Source organism: Labeo rohita, chromosome 11, assembly GCF_022985175.1.
Source record: "Labeo rohita strain BAU-BD-2019 chromosome 11, IGBB_LRoh.1.0, whole genome shotgun sequence".
NCBI lineage: Eukaryota > Metazoa > Chordata > Actinopteri > Cypriniformes > Cyprinidae > Labeo > Labeo rohita.
This window is the reverse complement of record NC_066879.1, coordinates 5,794,061-5,810,243: the sequence shown is the minus strand read 5'-3', so window position 1 is coordinate 5,810,243 and position 16,183 is coordinate 5,794,061. Positions and strand designations below refer to the sequence as shown.

Sequence of the window (16,183 nt, the reverse complement as noted above, 5' to 3'; positions counted from 1 at the left end):
GAATAATTTAATTATCATCAAATCTCCACAACAATCGTTGGGGGAAATTCTTATTGAAATAGTGTGACATTGTGTTTTTTAGTCAACAGAATGCAACGTTTATACAATTAAAATTAAGTACATGTGTTAAATGCATTTATAAAATGTATGTACATATTCATATAAGCTAATTATACTATAAATACAATAAAAACTGTTAGTTCCATTAATTATTATTCTCAGAGAATTTATATATCAATCCATTTTGTGCATCTGAAGTTGTACACACATATAGGGCTCTAAAAAATTTAGCAGCACAGACAAAAATTCAGGAGCACCTTCTAATCAATAATCAAAAAATCTGATCAAAAATTTGCCATTCCATTACAAGGTAATATTTGACTCCTTAAAGTGATTTACAAGAGAATTTAGTTTTTTCCTTTGTAATGGCATTTTTCTATCTTTATTAAAAATGTCATGTTTATGTCAATTTTTTTAAAATTATATGTGTAATGTCTAATTAAAACAACAGAATAAGAACAAGCAGAATAAGTTACCAATCAAATGAAATCAGTATTAACAGTATTAATTTGCACTACAGAAGTGGCACAGAAAAACACAAAAGTGGCTTGTTGGTGTATTTTCATGTTCAATGAGGCTCTGAGATGGCAATCAAATTCATAAATTCATGTTGAGATTAATGTTTTAAACACAAAATTTTGAATACAGAAATATTAAATGATTTAAATAACTGAAAATATGTTAAAAATGAAAGTAAAATAGCCAGTAGATGGCAGCAAGTCACTGCTTCAGTTACTGAAACATTCATTCATTTGAATCGTCTGAACAGCTGATTCATTCAGGAATAAATTAAGAGACTGTCTTTATGAATGGGAAATTGAATCATTGACTCACTAGATTTGTTTAAAAACGCACGTTCATTCATAAACAAAACAATGCTGTGTTTGAATGGAGATGCGCAGCGGCTCAGCTGTAACTTTGTTTCAAACTATTACTATAGTATATTTTTGATGACGAAATAGCGCATAGATCAATGAAGCTCTTTACACTGCACAGTGAATCTCTTATTTACACTCTCTCTACACTGTTTATCAAAGGAATTGTAAGATATGTCTGTGATACATTACTCAACATTGCAAAAACCTGTAGAAACATTTGAAGCTCCCCTCAGCGCAAACACAAATATGCTGATCGGGTCAGTCGCACTGGTGCTCCTAAATATTTTTTCACAGTCGTACATAGTAGTTTTTAGTCACAAATCTGAAATGGTCGCACTGTAGAGCCCTGTTTAGATGCTGTTAATACGTTTTTATTTTATGTTTTAGTGTGCATGCAAAATATGATAATGTTTGTTTGCCGAAACCACACTTTATGTCTAAATACCTGCAAGGAGGAGCTGTTTTGGTTAGCTGTCTGTTCTAGTATGTACTAGAAAATTCCCCTCGGTACTACAAATAATATCTAATTTCTCTCATGTCTTTTCTTTCACTTTCCCCTTACGGGACGAACATAAAACATGCATAAGTGTTGTCTTAACAAAAATTGCTGGAGGGAGTCACCAGTAAAGCAATATTTAAAACCCTAACATTCACCTTGCGGTTCAGGGAAAACACACATCTGCCCCTGTATAACTGTGGACTTGTTTGACTTCCTGGAAATGCCTGTATATTTTAGAATTTAATGTGAATGCGACCTGCGAGACATGTAGCATGTACCCCTGAGGATGCATATTTTATTCATATGTCATATGAAAATAGTGCTTTTCTATGGTGTCTTGGGCCTGGTGGTGCTTTCTATGGCATGGCCTATTTCTGCCATGGGCTTAGGTTATGTTTCACCTTGTATGAATTCGAAATTGTCTTTGTAGGGTAATGATGACACGTCTTTGTAAGTTTTGTCAGTGTCTAGCTCTGAGAGCCTTCAGAATTGAAATCCATCATCTCTGACATTGTAAAACCCATCGTCCTTATAAAAACTGGCAGAATTTGAAATCTGGGCTTTCTCTGCAGCTCTGGTGATCTAGATGTATAATTTACTCTGTTTCCAACTTATTTCTATGATCAAACTAAAGTGAAGTGTTTTGTGAGATGCTGTATGAGAATGGAAGATATCTGGTTTTATTAGCTGCAAGCTTATTCTTTTGGACTCATGCTTGTTGGCTCTATGCAACATGATTGACAGCTAGTTTCATGCCTTCTAACTAGGGTAACTGACAAGGTCATGTCAGAAGTGATGACAGGTAAGCGGGACAACACTGTGAGATGTCTCTCTTCTCATTCCCTGTATGTTTTTCTGTACTTTCCCTCGTCTTCACCCCCTGCGAAGACAAAAGAACCAGAAAATAAGCACTGAGCACAAAGACGTCTGTATTCTTCTTCTTTTTCTTCTTAATGCTGTGCCATTGCATTTAGTTTTTTGTACTTAATGAATGTGGATACAACACTAGTTCTTTTACCAGCACTACACTGCAAAAATCATTTTCTTAATGAGTATCTTGTCTCGTTTACCAGTAAAAATGTCTGAACTTCCATGAAACATGATGGATTTATTTAAAAAGAAAAACTGTGTATAACAAGGCTTGTTTTCAAAGAACGGCAGAATTTAAGCATGTGAAGAATTGATGAAATACATATTCAAGATGCAGCTTCTGAAAACCAGCCTTAGTATCTTACAAAGTTTTGAAGATCAGATCAAAAACAAGGACCAGGGTACAAGAGGAATGCTTTCATTAATAGTATTATTAATGATTTATAATCAAGTTTGATTTATAATGCTTGCTAATATGATTTTCTGAGAATATTATTTACATGTGCACATAAAAGTGGTGTAAAGTTATTATTTTAGATCTAAACTAAATGTATAATTTGAATCTGTCATTGCCTTTGAATGAATAGTAAATTGATTTGAAATCATATTTGACATATAGATCGATTTTTGGCTGTTTTTCTCTCCCAGTGCAGCAGATAATTTTAACTCGATGTACAGTGTGCTCTATTCAGGCAATTTGCTGTAGGTCTAACAGCTTGTGACATCCATGACGTGCCCATGGTATATTAGGGGTTGTTATGGAGAGGATGCCATCCATGCTGGAGGATTCTTGTGGGAGTAAGGCCAAGAAACTTCTGGCATCTTCTGATAGGTGCCATTACTCTTGCTTTCCTCTGCATGCTCTCTTGGCTGCCCCAAGCAGTACCTGGGCCTTCCACCACTAGGGGTGACGTGATCTGCTCAGCCTGTCTATATCTATTCCAAGGAAACATAAATGCTGTTTTGACAGGTTTCATAAATATTGATGGGATAAATCCAGAAACACAAGGTGTTTGCTATCCACTCGCCGTAGTTCACTCAGTAACAGTGTTGGTCAACAAACAGAATGAGCGTTCGAATAAAATAACATGTGGTTATGATATTTTCATGAATCCATGTTGGACGAAATGTTGGACGAGAACCTTCTCTGTGCACTAAAGTAAGAGAACTTATAAGCAATTATTAGTCAAGTGAGACTTATTGTATTATGAGTTTTGGGGTCAAAAAACGTTTAAATATTCTATGTTGATTTTATGTGGAAAACATAGATCTGTCTATCTATCTATCTATCTGTCTATCTATCTATCTATCTATCTATCTATCTATCTATCTATTAGGGCTGTCAAATCAATTAATCGTGATTAATCGCAACAAAACAAAAGTTTGTGTTTACATAGTACTTTTTGTGTGTACTGTATATGTTTATATGCATATAAAACACACACATACACACATATTATGTAAACACAAACTTTTACTTTTATATATCTGTCTGTCTATCTGTCTGTCTGTCTGTCTTTACATATTATTTTGTGTGTACTGTATATATGTATATAAAAATACACATTTATTATGTAAACACAAACTTTTATTTTGGATGTGATTAATCACAATTAATCGTTAATCTGTTTGTCTTTGTATCTATCTATCTATAAGGACTGTTAAAACGATTAATCGCAAAAAGTTTTATACAATTTTGTGTTTGATATTTGTTATTTATTATTTATAATTTTATTTGACAGAATATTAAGAGGAGTCAAAGCACATTATTCAAATACCTGATCTAATATTGCCTTTTTTCTAAAAAGAATAAATTGTCTGATATTATCTGACCCATAACAATAAATCACACAACATGGCAGACAAAAGATTTTCAAATATTAATATCCAATGATAACATTTTGAAAAACATTTTTTTTTTTTTTCAATTAATTAATTAATTTATTTTTAGACGTGGCCCAAAAAATGAGTGTCATGTGATTGACCCATGAAGTGCAGGTTTAGAATTAAAGCACAGCATGTGAAGAATCATCTTTTCCACTTTCACGCTAACATCAATCACTGGGGAAAAGCCAAATATGGTGTATTCCCCTCCACTTTAATTGATGGCTCTGTTGGGTAGTCGAAAGGCGTTAAATTACTGATGTTTCTGGTGATTGAACGTCAGCTGTCAGTCTGTGAGCAAAGAGCCGAAGGCACGGGTGTAGGAGGAGCGGAGAGGAGATGAGGGTTAGCGCTGTCCTGAGAGTTTGACAACCCATATCATTGCCGGGGTCAGAGTGTAAATGAAGCTGATCGCTCCTCTGGAATGGCGGCCCGGAATAATGGAAGTTTTGTGGGGCACTGAAGATTAATGTTGAGAGACAACAGCACATCATTTCCACCCTCTCTCATTCTGTGGGGCCTATTTAAAAGTGAAAGCATAAAAAAAGCATTCATGTCCCTTCATTCCTATAAAAGAGTGAGAACAGACAAATTCTGTACTGCGGATGATATAAAAAGACGGGGAGCGAAAATGCTTAAAGTGAATGTGCAAAATGTGATGCGAAATCCTCGGCGGTGCCATTTTCGATGAAACGTGTGTCGAATGGTGATGTTTAGTAGTCGCGAAGTTATTTTCCTCTATCAGAGCAGATTTCTCTCCACCTCTAAATGACTATTTTAAGTGTGACTATCAAAGGTTTCTCCAGCTCCCTTCGCTGCGCCTAGTGCCGACAGCAGATATTTCTCTGTAATTTTTTAAAGGCAACCTATTTCAGGGACTCCGTTTGGCTGGATAATGGCCCTGCGTGCGGTCTGGAATTTCTGGGCGGTTTGGAGTTTTGTCATTATCGATTGGGCTGTTTGGAGTTTGATGGCGGTGTCTGTTAAAGGGATAGTTAAATTTGATGGTACACCGAGACACTGGCTTCTCTTTTATGAATTTGAACCAACCAAGTCATCACCCTTAATGACCTTTTTTAGCAGCAACAGTCAAACTGTGAGCTCGTACATCCCTCCCTGAGAGTGTTCTGTGTCTGTGTAGAGAGTGATGTGTGTCCAACTGGCACAAAACACCGGCTGATAACAACCATGGCAGCACAGAGTTTAATGTGTTTTGAAAGTGTGGGGAATTTGTGGCTTTATATAAAGTGGTATGTACATTTAGCCTTAAATTGATCAAAAGTGACAGTCTTTTCGGTCGGAATCGCAGAATCCAGTCATAAAAATGGACTTTACTGTATAACATGGAATGTCATGGAATTTGCCAAATTTGGGATGAATAAATCAAAAGTAGGTCAGTACATTTCTATCAAAACGCAATATGGACTAGTGTCTGTGAATATTAAGCCACCAAAAGACTGTGAGAGACTGTGTCTCCATGTGAATGAATGGCGAATGGCGTAGATGCAAGGTTTCATTTGTATGAAGCTCACAATGTTTTCAGCCTCTGTCTCATAAACATAATCTCTAGAAGTTTTCTGAGTCATGTCATGAGCATTTTTCAGTTTCTTTTAAGAAAAACTATTGTTTTAACTTGAAGAAACTGTAACAGAAATATATTACTTAATGTAATGATACTACTACTACTAATAAAATTATTATTAAAACGTTATTTTTAAAGGAATATTTACCAAAAAAAAAAATATTTACCAGAATTTATTTGCCAGAAAAATTTAAATACACAACACAGTATTTCTAAATAAATTAATAAATAAATACTACTCTTAATAAATAAATTAATTATCAATAAATATATATATATTTTTAAATAAAACAATTATTTAGAGATGTTTTTGATTATTAAAATTTAATGAAACCATTAAAATGGAATCCAGAATATATACATATATACATATATATATATATATATATATATATATAATCAAAATATTTAAAAAAAATTATAGCAAAAATATCAAATAAAATTCTAATTGAATATTTAATCATTAAAATAAAGTCTAGAGAAGCTAAAACTGAAAAAAACAAAACAAAAACAAATTCAATTTGGGGAAAAAAGGCAGATTTCATAGGGACCTACAAATCAGCATATAAGAATGATTTCTGAATACACACACACACACACACACACACACATATATGTACATATAGTATCTTGTAGCTTTACGGACGTGCGTGATACAGTACATGGACAATAAAGGTAAAATGTGTCCAAAAGCGGTCTGTAGCCAATGCTGTTACTAGTGATTTGGATAATTGCTTAAAATTGATTGATTGGATGAAAAAACAACAATTAATTATTAAAAAAATATTTATTTTTAAATCCATTGATGAAAATGATTTCACATCCTGTTCAATGGCGTCCTCCAAGCCTCCAAACATGCATTTTAAACATTATTGTAAAAAATGGGATACAATTTAAACTGATTGCTTACCATCTGAAATTAGATGTTAAAATAATTCGATTTATGTCTGTGTGTGTTTCTACAGTGACAGACATGGCGTATAGGAAAGTGCGCGCTGGCCACGGTTCTCTCCGTGTGCGAGATCTGGAGAGTGAGGAGCTTCACACGGCTTCCCTGGAACTGGAATGGGACATGGAGAAGGAGCTGGAGGAACCGGGTCTGGACCGCTTCCAGCTGGAGTGTGTGGAGCATCAACCTGTGAGCAGCTCTTCCGGCGGGGGCATGGACCCAGACCTGGAACCAATTCAACCCTCCGTCTCCCCCCACGGACGATTCGAGCGTCTCCAGGAGGACCCTAATTACGTTTCTCGTTTCAGCCGGTCGGTACCCAAGGGCCAGAGACGGAATGGGACCTGCCTTGCCAAATACTTGCTAGCGGGGGTGGGAGTGTTTGCTCTGGGCCTGCTCATTGGACGATATGCCTTCAGCAAGGAGCAAGTGAAGGTAGAGCCAAGTGCAGACACAGACGTGCTGGAGAAGATTGTTCAGGGAGTCACAGCGGAGAAGATACAAGCACTGCAAAGGTAAATGTATCATCCTTTCCAGCCATTGTACACTCACAGAGTTTTTCCCAGAATGACAGGGGATGCAGTGGATTTTTTACAGTAATAAATAAATAACGGAAAGTGGCTTTTGCAGAAAGAAAGTAGGAAAGGTTTTGCACCATAGTTTACCCAAAATGCCTCAAGTCTGCTATATTCTGAGAAATGTTTTGTACTTGCTGGATGCTGGTGACAACAGATTTTGCAACATTACAATATATGAACATTAAACGGTAGTTCTTTGATTGTGGGCAGTTTCAGCACTGTAGTGAAATTAAACTTCTGTAAAACACATCTAGTTTATTTAATCAGGACAGTCTACAAATGTCCAATAGCAGATATTCTTATTTCACAGGACAATTAATTAATTAATTAATTAATTAATTAATTAATTAGCAATTTTACTATTTCTGAACTATTGTAATTAATCTGTACCTAAAATAGCAATAATAATAATAATAATACATAAAATGTTTTCTGAGTTTATGCATACATTTATTTTTTGTATATATTTTTATATGTATACATTTATATTTTTATATATATTTGTTTACTGATTATTTATTTTATTTCATTTATTTTATCAGTAGCAGTAGTAGTAGTAATAATAATAATAACAACAACAACAACAACAACAACAACAACAACAACAATAATAAATTAATACACATTTAAAGAAAAATCATAATCACAGACACAAATTATTAGTCATAATTTGTGAAAAAAATATTACATATATTACACAATATATTACACAAAATATTACATTTTTATATTCCTATATTTATATTTACTGTGATATTTATACTAAATATTTATATATCATATGATTTAAAATGTTTTATGAGTTTATTTTTTTGTATGCAATGTAGGCATAATTTTACATTTGTTGTATTTTTCTTATTTTATTTATTAATTTATTTTTATAAAAAATATGTCTGAGTCAAGGTAATCTTATAAATAATGAAATCTTACATAAATAAAGGCATCGTTAAAAAAAAAAAACTAATAATGATACTAATACTAATAATAATATTATTTCTTTAAATTATTAATTATTACTAACTAAAACAAATTTAAAGCAAAATCATAGTCACAAACACAAATTATTGGTCATAATTTGTGCAAAAATATATAAAATCTTTTTTTTTCACAAAATATTACAATTTCAACGATGTTTTATTTAATTCTTTTTAAAATAAAAATATATTTATTCATTAGCTATATAGATTTCTAAGATATACATGTATATATATACAGTGTAAATATGTATATATTAACAATGTGTTTATAGAATTGTATATAGATATATAATATATTTTTATATCCATATATAATTTATAATGTATTACAATTTATAATCAAAATTATATAATGTATAATTTTATGTACATTTGTTGATGTTTCTTTATTATTTTATTTTGTTTTATTTTTTTAATTAACAATATGTGTCTGAGACAGGGTAATCTTATAAATAATGAAGTCTTAAATAAATGAAGACATAGTTTAAAAAAAGTAGTAGTAGTAGTAGTAGTAGTTACCTTCATGTCTAAATAAAGTGTTTTGTGCTATAAAATTGCCCATATTTGAAGAAACACCTATGAAAGTAGGAAGTTTTTATAATCCTTGCACATTATTGGCTGGTAGGCAGAAGAGTTACAAGAGACCCATGAATGAAGTGTGTCAAGAAGCTGTCAATACTATCAAGCTGTACATGGGGATCAGGATCTTTTAAAAGACATTCAGAGTGTGAGAGGAGGAAACAGACTCAGAAGTAACTTCAAGGGCATTCCAGCCGATAGGAAGAAGTGAACCACACTGAGGAAGCAGATGCAGGGGCAGTGTTTCCTGGGACAGACTCTTTGGGACCTTCATCTTTGAAAAAAGCAGTCCTACAGCCAAAGTTGTGCGCGGCTTATTCCCACTAGTGACAAAGCTGCCGTGTTCGCTCTGAGCCCAGCTGTGTAGTCTCTGACAGGCAGACTAAAGTCGCAAGCAGGTACTGATGTTAAAATTAAATGCAGACAAACCTCAAGCGATAACACATTGTTTTTGGAGCACGGATCATGGCGAGCATGTATATTCGTGTCAAAAAAGATAACTCGGCTTCCTCTGAACCAAAACCACCTGACTCCTGAAACAGGCTTTGCGGTAGTGTCAATTTATAATTTATTTTGTCACATTTATATTTCAGGCTGCAGCACCAACAGCTCGTCTCAGATCTTTTTTTCGAGCGGGAAGAGCAGGCGATATTACAATGCGGCGAGACTGCGAAGGCGAGAAGTCAAAACATTTTGATGCCTTTATTTACCCCACATTCATTCAGCTTCTTAATATTCACACCGCAGCTTGAGGAAATAAGAATACGTGTGAGGGTAATTTAATAATTTGCTATTTAGATAGAGCAGAAATTATTACATTTGGCTTTGGAAAATAGTTGCCCAGCAGGAGGAAGCTCTGTGGCATGCAGAGATTAAAGAAGATGGTTGAATTAAACCCAAAATCTCACTGTAAATCTTTTTGTCCCTCATGTTAAGCTAAGGGTTTCCATTAGCATGTCTGAGATGCATGGATAGAGTGCTAGAAAGACCTTTGATAACTGCTTCAATACACATGCTAATAAGCTCTTTAGGAAAAAAATAAAAATCAGGACACATCGACCAGTGTCTGTATAGATACTCTCTAACCATGTCTGAAGTGAAAATAAGACAAACTAAGTATAATGTCTGATAAATTTGTGCAAATTTTGTTTTAATATCAACACCACCTGTAACTGCCAACATTGGAAATACGTGTCTCTATATGGAATTTCTGCAAAACTGAAAAAACATACCTACAGTGCTGCCTAAAAGATTGTGAACCCTTCAGAATTTTCTGCATAAATATGACCAAAAAGTTAATCAGATTTTCACTCAAGTCCTGAAAGTTGACAAAGAGAACCCAATCAAGGAAATTAGATGAAAATATATAGTTTGTCATTTATTTATTGAGAAAAAAATGGTTCAGTGTTAAATATTTGTGAGTTGCAAAACTATGTGAATCTCTAGGATTAGCAGTTAATTTTAAGGTGAAATAGAAGTCCATTTGTTCAGATGTGTTAACAGTCAGTAGGATGACTATCAGGTGCCAGTGTATGCCCTGTTTTAATTAAAGAACAGGAATCTATCTAAGTCTGATCATGTTTGTGGAAGTGAATCATGGCATGAACAAAGTAGATCTCTGAGAACCTCAGAAAAAGAGTTGTTGTTGCATATAAGGTTGCAAAACCATCACTAGAGAGTTTGGACTCCACAAATCCACAGTCAGACAGATTGTTTACAAATAGAAGAAATTCAAAACCACTATTACTCTCCCTAGGAGTGGTCGACCAATGAAGATCACTCCAAAACAAGACTTGTAATAGTCTGCAAGGTTGCAAAGGACCTCAAGGTATCTTTTAAGCACGTAAAGGCCTTTCTCACATTGGTTAATATTAATGTTCATGAGTCCATCATCAGGAGAACACTGATAAACAACCATGGTATGAATGGCAGAGTTGCAAGGAGAAAGACACAACTCTCAAAAAAAAAAAAAACACTGCTGTCAGTCTGCAGTTTGCTAAAGATCATGTGGACAAGTCAGAGGGCTACTGGAGAAATGTTTTGTGGATGGATGAGACCAAAATAAAACATTTTTGGGTTTAAATGAGAAGTGTTATGTTCGGAAAAAGATTCCTGTTCCATCTGTGAAACATGGTGGTGGTAGTATCATGGTTTGGGCCTGCTTTGGGCCTGCTTTGCTGCATCTTGGCCAGAATGGCTTGCCATCATTGATGGAACAATGAATTCTGAATTATACCAGCAAATTCTAAAGGAAAATGTCAGGACATCTGTCCGAGAACTGAATCTTAGAAGAAAGTGGGATATGCAGCAAGACAACGACCACAAGCACACAAGTCATTATACCAAAAAATGGTTATAGAAGAACAAGGTTAATGATTTGGAATGCCTGAGTCAAAGTCCAGACCTTAATCCAACTGAAATGTTGTGGAAGGATCTGAAGCAAGCAGTTCATAGGAGGAAACCCTACCAATATCACAGGGTTCAAGTGAAGTGAATTACCAGCGCTCTCTTCACCCTCAATACCACGACTGAGGTGAGACCCTTGAGCAAGGTACCGAACCCCCAACTGCTGGTTTTGTTTACTACTCACTACTGTGTGTGTGCACTTGGATGGGTTAAATGCAGAGCACAAATTCAGAGTATGGGTCACCATACTTGGCCACATTTCCATTTCCTTTCCTTTCCAAATATTTAACACTGGATCATGTTTCTCAGTAAATAAATGACAAAGTATATTTTTTGTCTCATTTGTTTGATTGGGTTCTCTTTGTTTGATGATGTTTTGTGTTATATTTATGCAAAAATGTGGAAAATTCTAAAGGGTTCACATACTTTCAGACAGCACTGTATATGTACGAATCACTGCAGTTTCCAGTTGAAATGAACACTAGAGGCAGTAAAACTCTGACAACTTTTATTCCTTTTCACACAAAGTATGATTTACACACAGAGTTTTGATTAATAAAGACTAATTTTCACACAGTTACCTACAGAATATTATATTATAGCTTCAAAACAATTTTAACATCCTGCCTGATGCCTGATCCTTGAAAACTGATATTTTTGATTGTTTTTGTCACATATACTGTTTCATATGCTTGGTTTACTAATTCAGTAGGTTTACTCGGTAGCTCATGTGTGAGATCTCCGGTACGAACCCTGTGAAACTATGGTTCGACAAAACAGTTCAAAGTTCAAGAAAGTTAAAATAGCAAGGCTGCATTGACAAATGCGTTTTTATATCACTTTTGCGTTTGTTAACACTATCAGGTAGGTTTAGGGTTGGGTTTGGTGTAGGGGATATTTCCAATGCGATAGAGCATTAACCTTTAGCAACACCAGCCTCAATACATACCTCCAGCAGCATAATAAAAACACATTTACTAACATAATAAAAACGTAGTGTGGTTTTAGCACCACTCTCTGGACATTTCACTTTGAATCTGCCGTGAAACATGCAATAAGGTACATAATTACGGTGTTGCAAAAATGTATGTAGAGGCATGTATTTCCAATAAGCCTGGGTTGATAATTGCATGTCAACATGTTTCATTCTCAACACAGAACAATGCTTTTACTGTGTGACTTAAGCATTAATAATTACATGTTGGGCTGTCACTAACGATTATTCTGGTAATTGAGTAATCGGTTGATTATTCTGACGATTAATCGAGTGATCGGTCATTTTTGTTGCAATAAAAAGAGACCTAAGCAATCAGTAGATCTTAAAATGACTTAAATTACATATATAATAGCAGTTGTTTTTATTCATCTATTTTTGTCCCCATCAGGCTGCCCCATAAAACGTATTTCCTGGAAGTGCCACTGGGAGACACACTCATGCTGCATTGTGCCAGTGCTGAAAATGATCTCTTTTAAGTAACATTCAATCATGATAAAGCAGAAATTCTGTACTCATGCCATTTGTTTTTCACAAAAAATATCTGCTTTGCCAAGGCCTCCATTTTCTTTTGGCTTGTGACTGTGTTTATTTCTTCGATTCTGGCCTAATTTACACATCAAAGGTGAGTGCGGGGGAAGAACAGTTCCAGTAAAACAAGATTAGCCTAAAATCCCATGAAGAAGAAGTGCGTTTCCCACTGTTCGGGTCTCTCTAATGGTGCTCTTTATCTCCTGTTGACACTCACTCTTAATTACTGGACGTAATTGATAGAGCTGGGCTCTGAATACGCATTCTTCATCCAGCTTTGCTTAGATGTAGGGTCCTGAGGTTAGATTTAGGAGTGTGCTGAAGGAGGAGTCCAGCTAAGTGTCTGTGAAGACAGTAATGGGTCAAATTCATCATTTTAATCCAGACCCCAGTCATTAGGCAAAAAGCACAGTTATTAGAAGGGTGGAGCATTGTGGGTAGAGACCCTGCACCTGTTTTTCACTTGACTACTTGTTTACTTACTTGACAGTGTATTTCCTGTGTTTTTTTTTTTTTTTTCAAACTTTTTATCATCCAGTAGTACTGAAGAAATTGTTTCTGCATCAGAGAGTTTTTAGTGTAGTCCTTGTGGAACAAAAGACACAATTTAATTGTGGTGCTTCTAATTAAGTGATAAAAAGCAGTTGCACACCTTACAAATTACACTAACTCTGTACTAATAAAATGTGCAACACTTTCTTTAACCGCCAACTTTTTTTAATTATTCATTTGTATAATGGCTATAGTAAGATATGAAATAAAAAATAACAAGCTGATAAAAATAATAAAAAGTTGTTTTTCCTCACATATTTTAATCACTGGCCCTTAAATTTATTTCGAGCTGCTATGTTGAAGATAATTTTTCTCTTGTTAAAGGACAGTGGCAAACCCAGTATGGACACTAGAGAATAGAATCTGTTTTGGGTCTCAGCCAAATTGAATTTATATATGCAATCATCCATTAATCAATGCAACTCAAGTCTTATTAGCATTGCTGGTGGGGTGCCAGTCACTGATGATACAGAACAAAAGGGCTGCTTTTAGAAATCATTATATCACCAAGGAATATTGCACTCTTAAAAATGCTGGGTTAAATCCAATCCAGCACTGGGTGAAAAATGGACAAACTCAGTGACTGGGTTGTATGGTTAAATGTTTAACCAAACCTTCTGGAAAGTTTTATTTAACTCAACTATTGTTTAAAAATGACTATATGGCTGGCTTAAAATGAACCCAAAATAGGTAAACATAATTACTAGAGGCACCAGCAATAATTTAAAGGTAAACATTTATTAATAAGCCATTTTAAAATGTTTATTATTTAATTATTATGTATTCAACTTATTAATAAATGTTTATTTATTTAACATGTTAATAAATGTTAATTTCCAACTTTTTTGGGTTAATTTTAAGCAAATATAGTCATTTTTAAGCAACAGTTGAGTTAAATAAAACTATTCAGAAGTTAGTTCATATTTTATCCATGTTTCACCCAGTGCTGGGTTGTTTTTAACCCAAAATTATTTTGGAGTGTGCCATAAATTACATTTTAAAATGTAGTGCCATAAAAAAACTTTAGAAAGGTCATGCATTTTTATTCATTCTTGTAATCAAAGTAATTGCACCTGCTGGCAGCACAGTTTATTTGTGTTTCAACATTTGATTCACTAAAGGAATATGTACCTTTTTAATTGTAGTTCCTGAATTCTATAAACTAATATTTAAAAGTTCACTTGGCTGAACAATTTGAAAAATCTTAAACTTTTTACAAGAACCAACTCAAACTTCTTTCAGGAACCTTGAACAGAATAAGTAGGTAAATAACTAAATAAACACATAAATCTCTTTGCACTTGAGTTTTGACATTCAGTATGAAATAATAGTGCTGTCAAACAATAAAAAAATAAAATAACGAATTAATTGCAAATTTTTAATTACATAACTTTTTTCTATAATCTAACAATTTTAAATATTCTTTTATATTGCAATAATTTCACATTCAATCATCATGTTAATGTAGAAACAACAGTATATTTTAGTATGTATAGTATATATAAAGTATAAGGTATATACTGTATATAAATATATAGTATATATAAATACAGTATATTTTTATATAGGTGAGTATATAAAACTGCTATTACTTTAAGAGCTGCCGCTGTTAAGTGTGGCGCGGATCTGACGCATGCTCGTAGGTTAATTCGAGCTTTAATATGAAATGACAGCACGCACGCTATGAGCACAGTATAATGGCTGACAGGACAGGTAAATTCGTTTTTACTGACATATGGCCTGACAACATCTCAGCTGATTGCAGTTCGCTGTTGTTCTACCGAAGCTCCCTCGTCACCTGTACCTTTCCCACGCTCGTTTGACTAGCGCCTGGAGCTGAAGTGAAGGTGGAGTGCGTGTCTGAGAAGTCTCCTGTTTGATGTGGTCGTAAAGATGCTCTGCGACTAAATAAATGCACTTTGTGTTAAGAAAAAAAAGAGACGCAGCAGCCGTGAGTGAGGTGGCCAACCCTAGCCCCACCCCTGTGTTAACTGTGTTACATATTTTTAACGCCGTTAAACTGTAAAAAAAACAATCGCCTGCTTTGATGCGCTATAATTGACAGCACTAATGAATTATTAAATGAAGTATTAAAATAAAGTATATTGTCACAACACAATTATTCTGTAATTGTTCTATTATCTTAATTTCTAATGTTATTTTCGAAACATCAAACCTTTATTTTTGGCAGTTTGTCAGCCAAGTACAATATTTATGCCATTTCTGAGTATGCAAGCCATGTGGAATTATGATAAATAGGTTATAATCTCACTTTATCATCACTTTTAAAACCGAATACACGCAGGAACACGTATAGCCATAAGTGTCAAAAAAATACCACAATCATAACCTCCAGCCTCCCCAGTGCAGTTATCACCTTTCCTCCATATGATAAAATTCTCCTCTCAGAATGACTTTCATAAAGTGAGATAAACTACCCTCATCTGTAAGGAAAATATGGAATACCTCTCATTCTAACACAGACTGGAAACCTCGAGATATACCGCATACTATAACACCCATGACATTATGATTGAATGATTTTGAATAAATAGCACTGCACACCATCCTGGGAATATTGCACCCAACTTTAAGAATTGCTGCCGCCTGCATTACTTCTGTCGGGAAACACCGTGGGAATTGAATAATGATACAATTGGATGTCAACATGTCCCATTCTCGAGACAGAACAATGCTATTATTGTGTGACAGAAGTATCAATAATTGCATGTTTGCTGTTGCAAATGATTGCGTGTGAAGAGGAAATGCAATAAGGGAACACTCAGATATGGCTGGTGTGAATTTGTCACAACTTGTGTGTGTGTTTGTGTGTGTATCGGGTGG

The 16,183-nt window shown here is 34.5% G+C and overlaps 1 protein-coding gene across 1 annotated transcript in view; it reads left to right on the top strand.

The window, feature by feature from the left end:
* The window catches only part of LOC127172910 (inactive N-acetylated-alpha-linked acidic dipeptidase-like protein 2), a 302,371-nt gene that overhangs the window by 91,894 nt on the left and 194,294 nt on the right, over window positions 1-16,183 (top strand). The window contains 1 exon segment of the mRNA XM_051122434.1: window positions 6,739-7,237. Coding sequence (XP_050978391.1) covers window positions 6,739-7,237 — 499 coding nt within the window.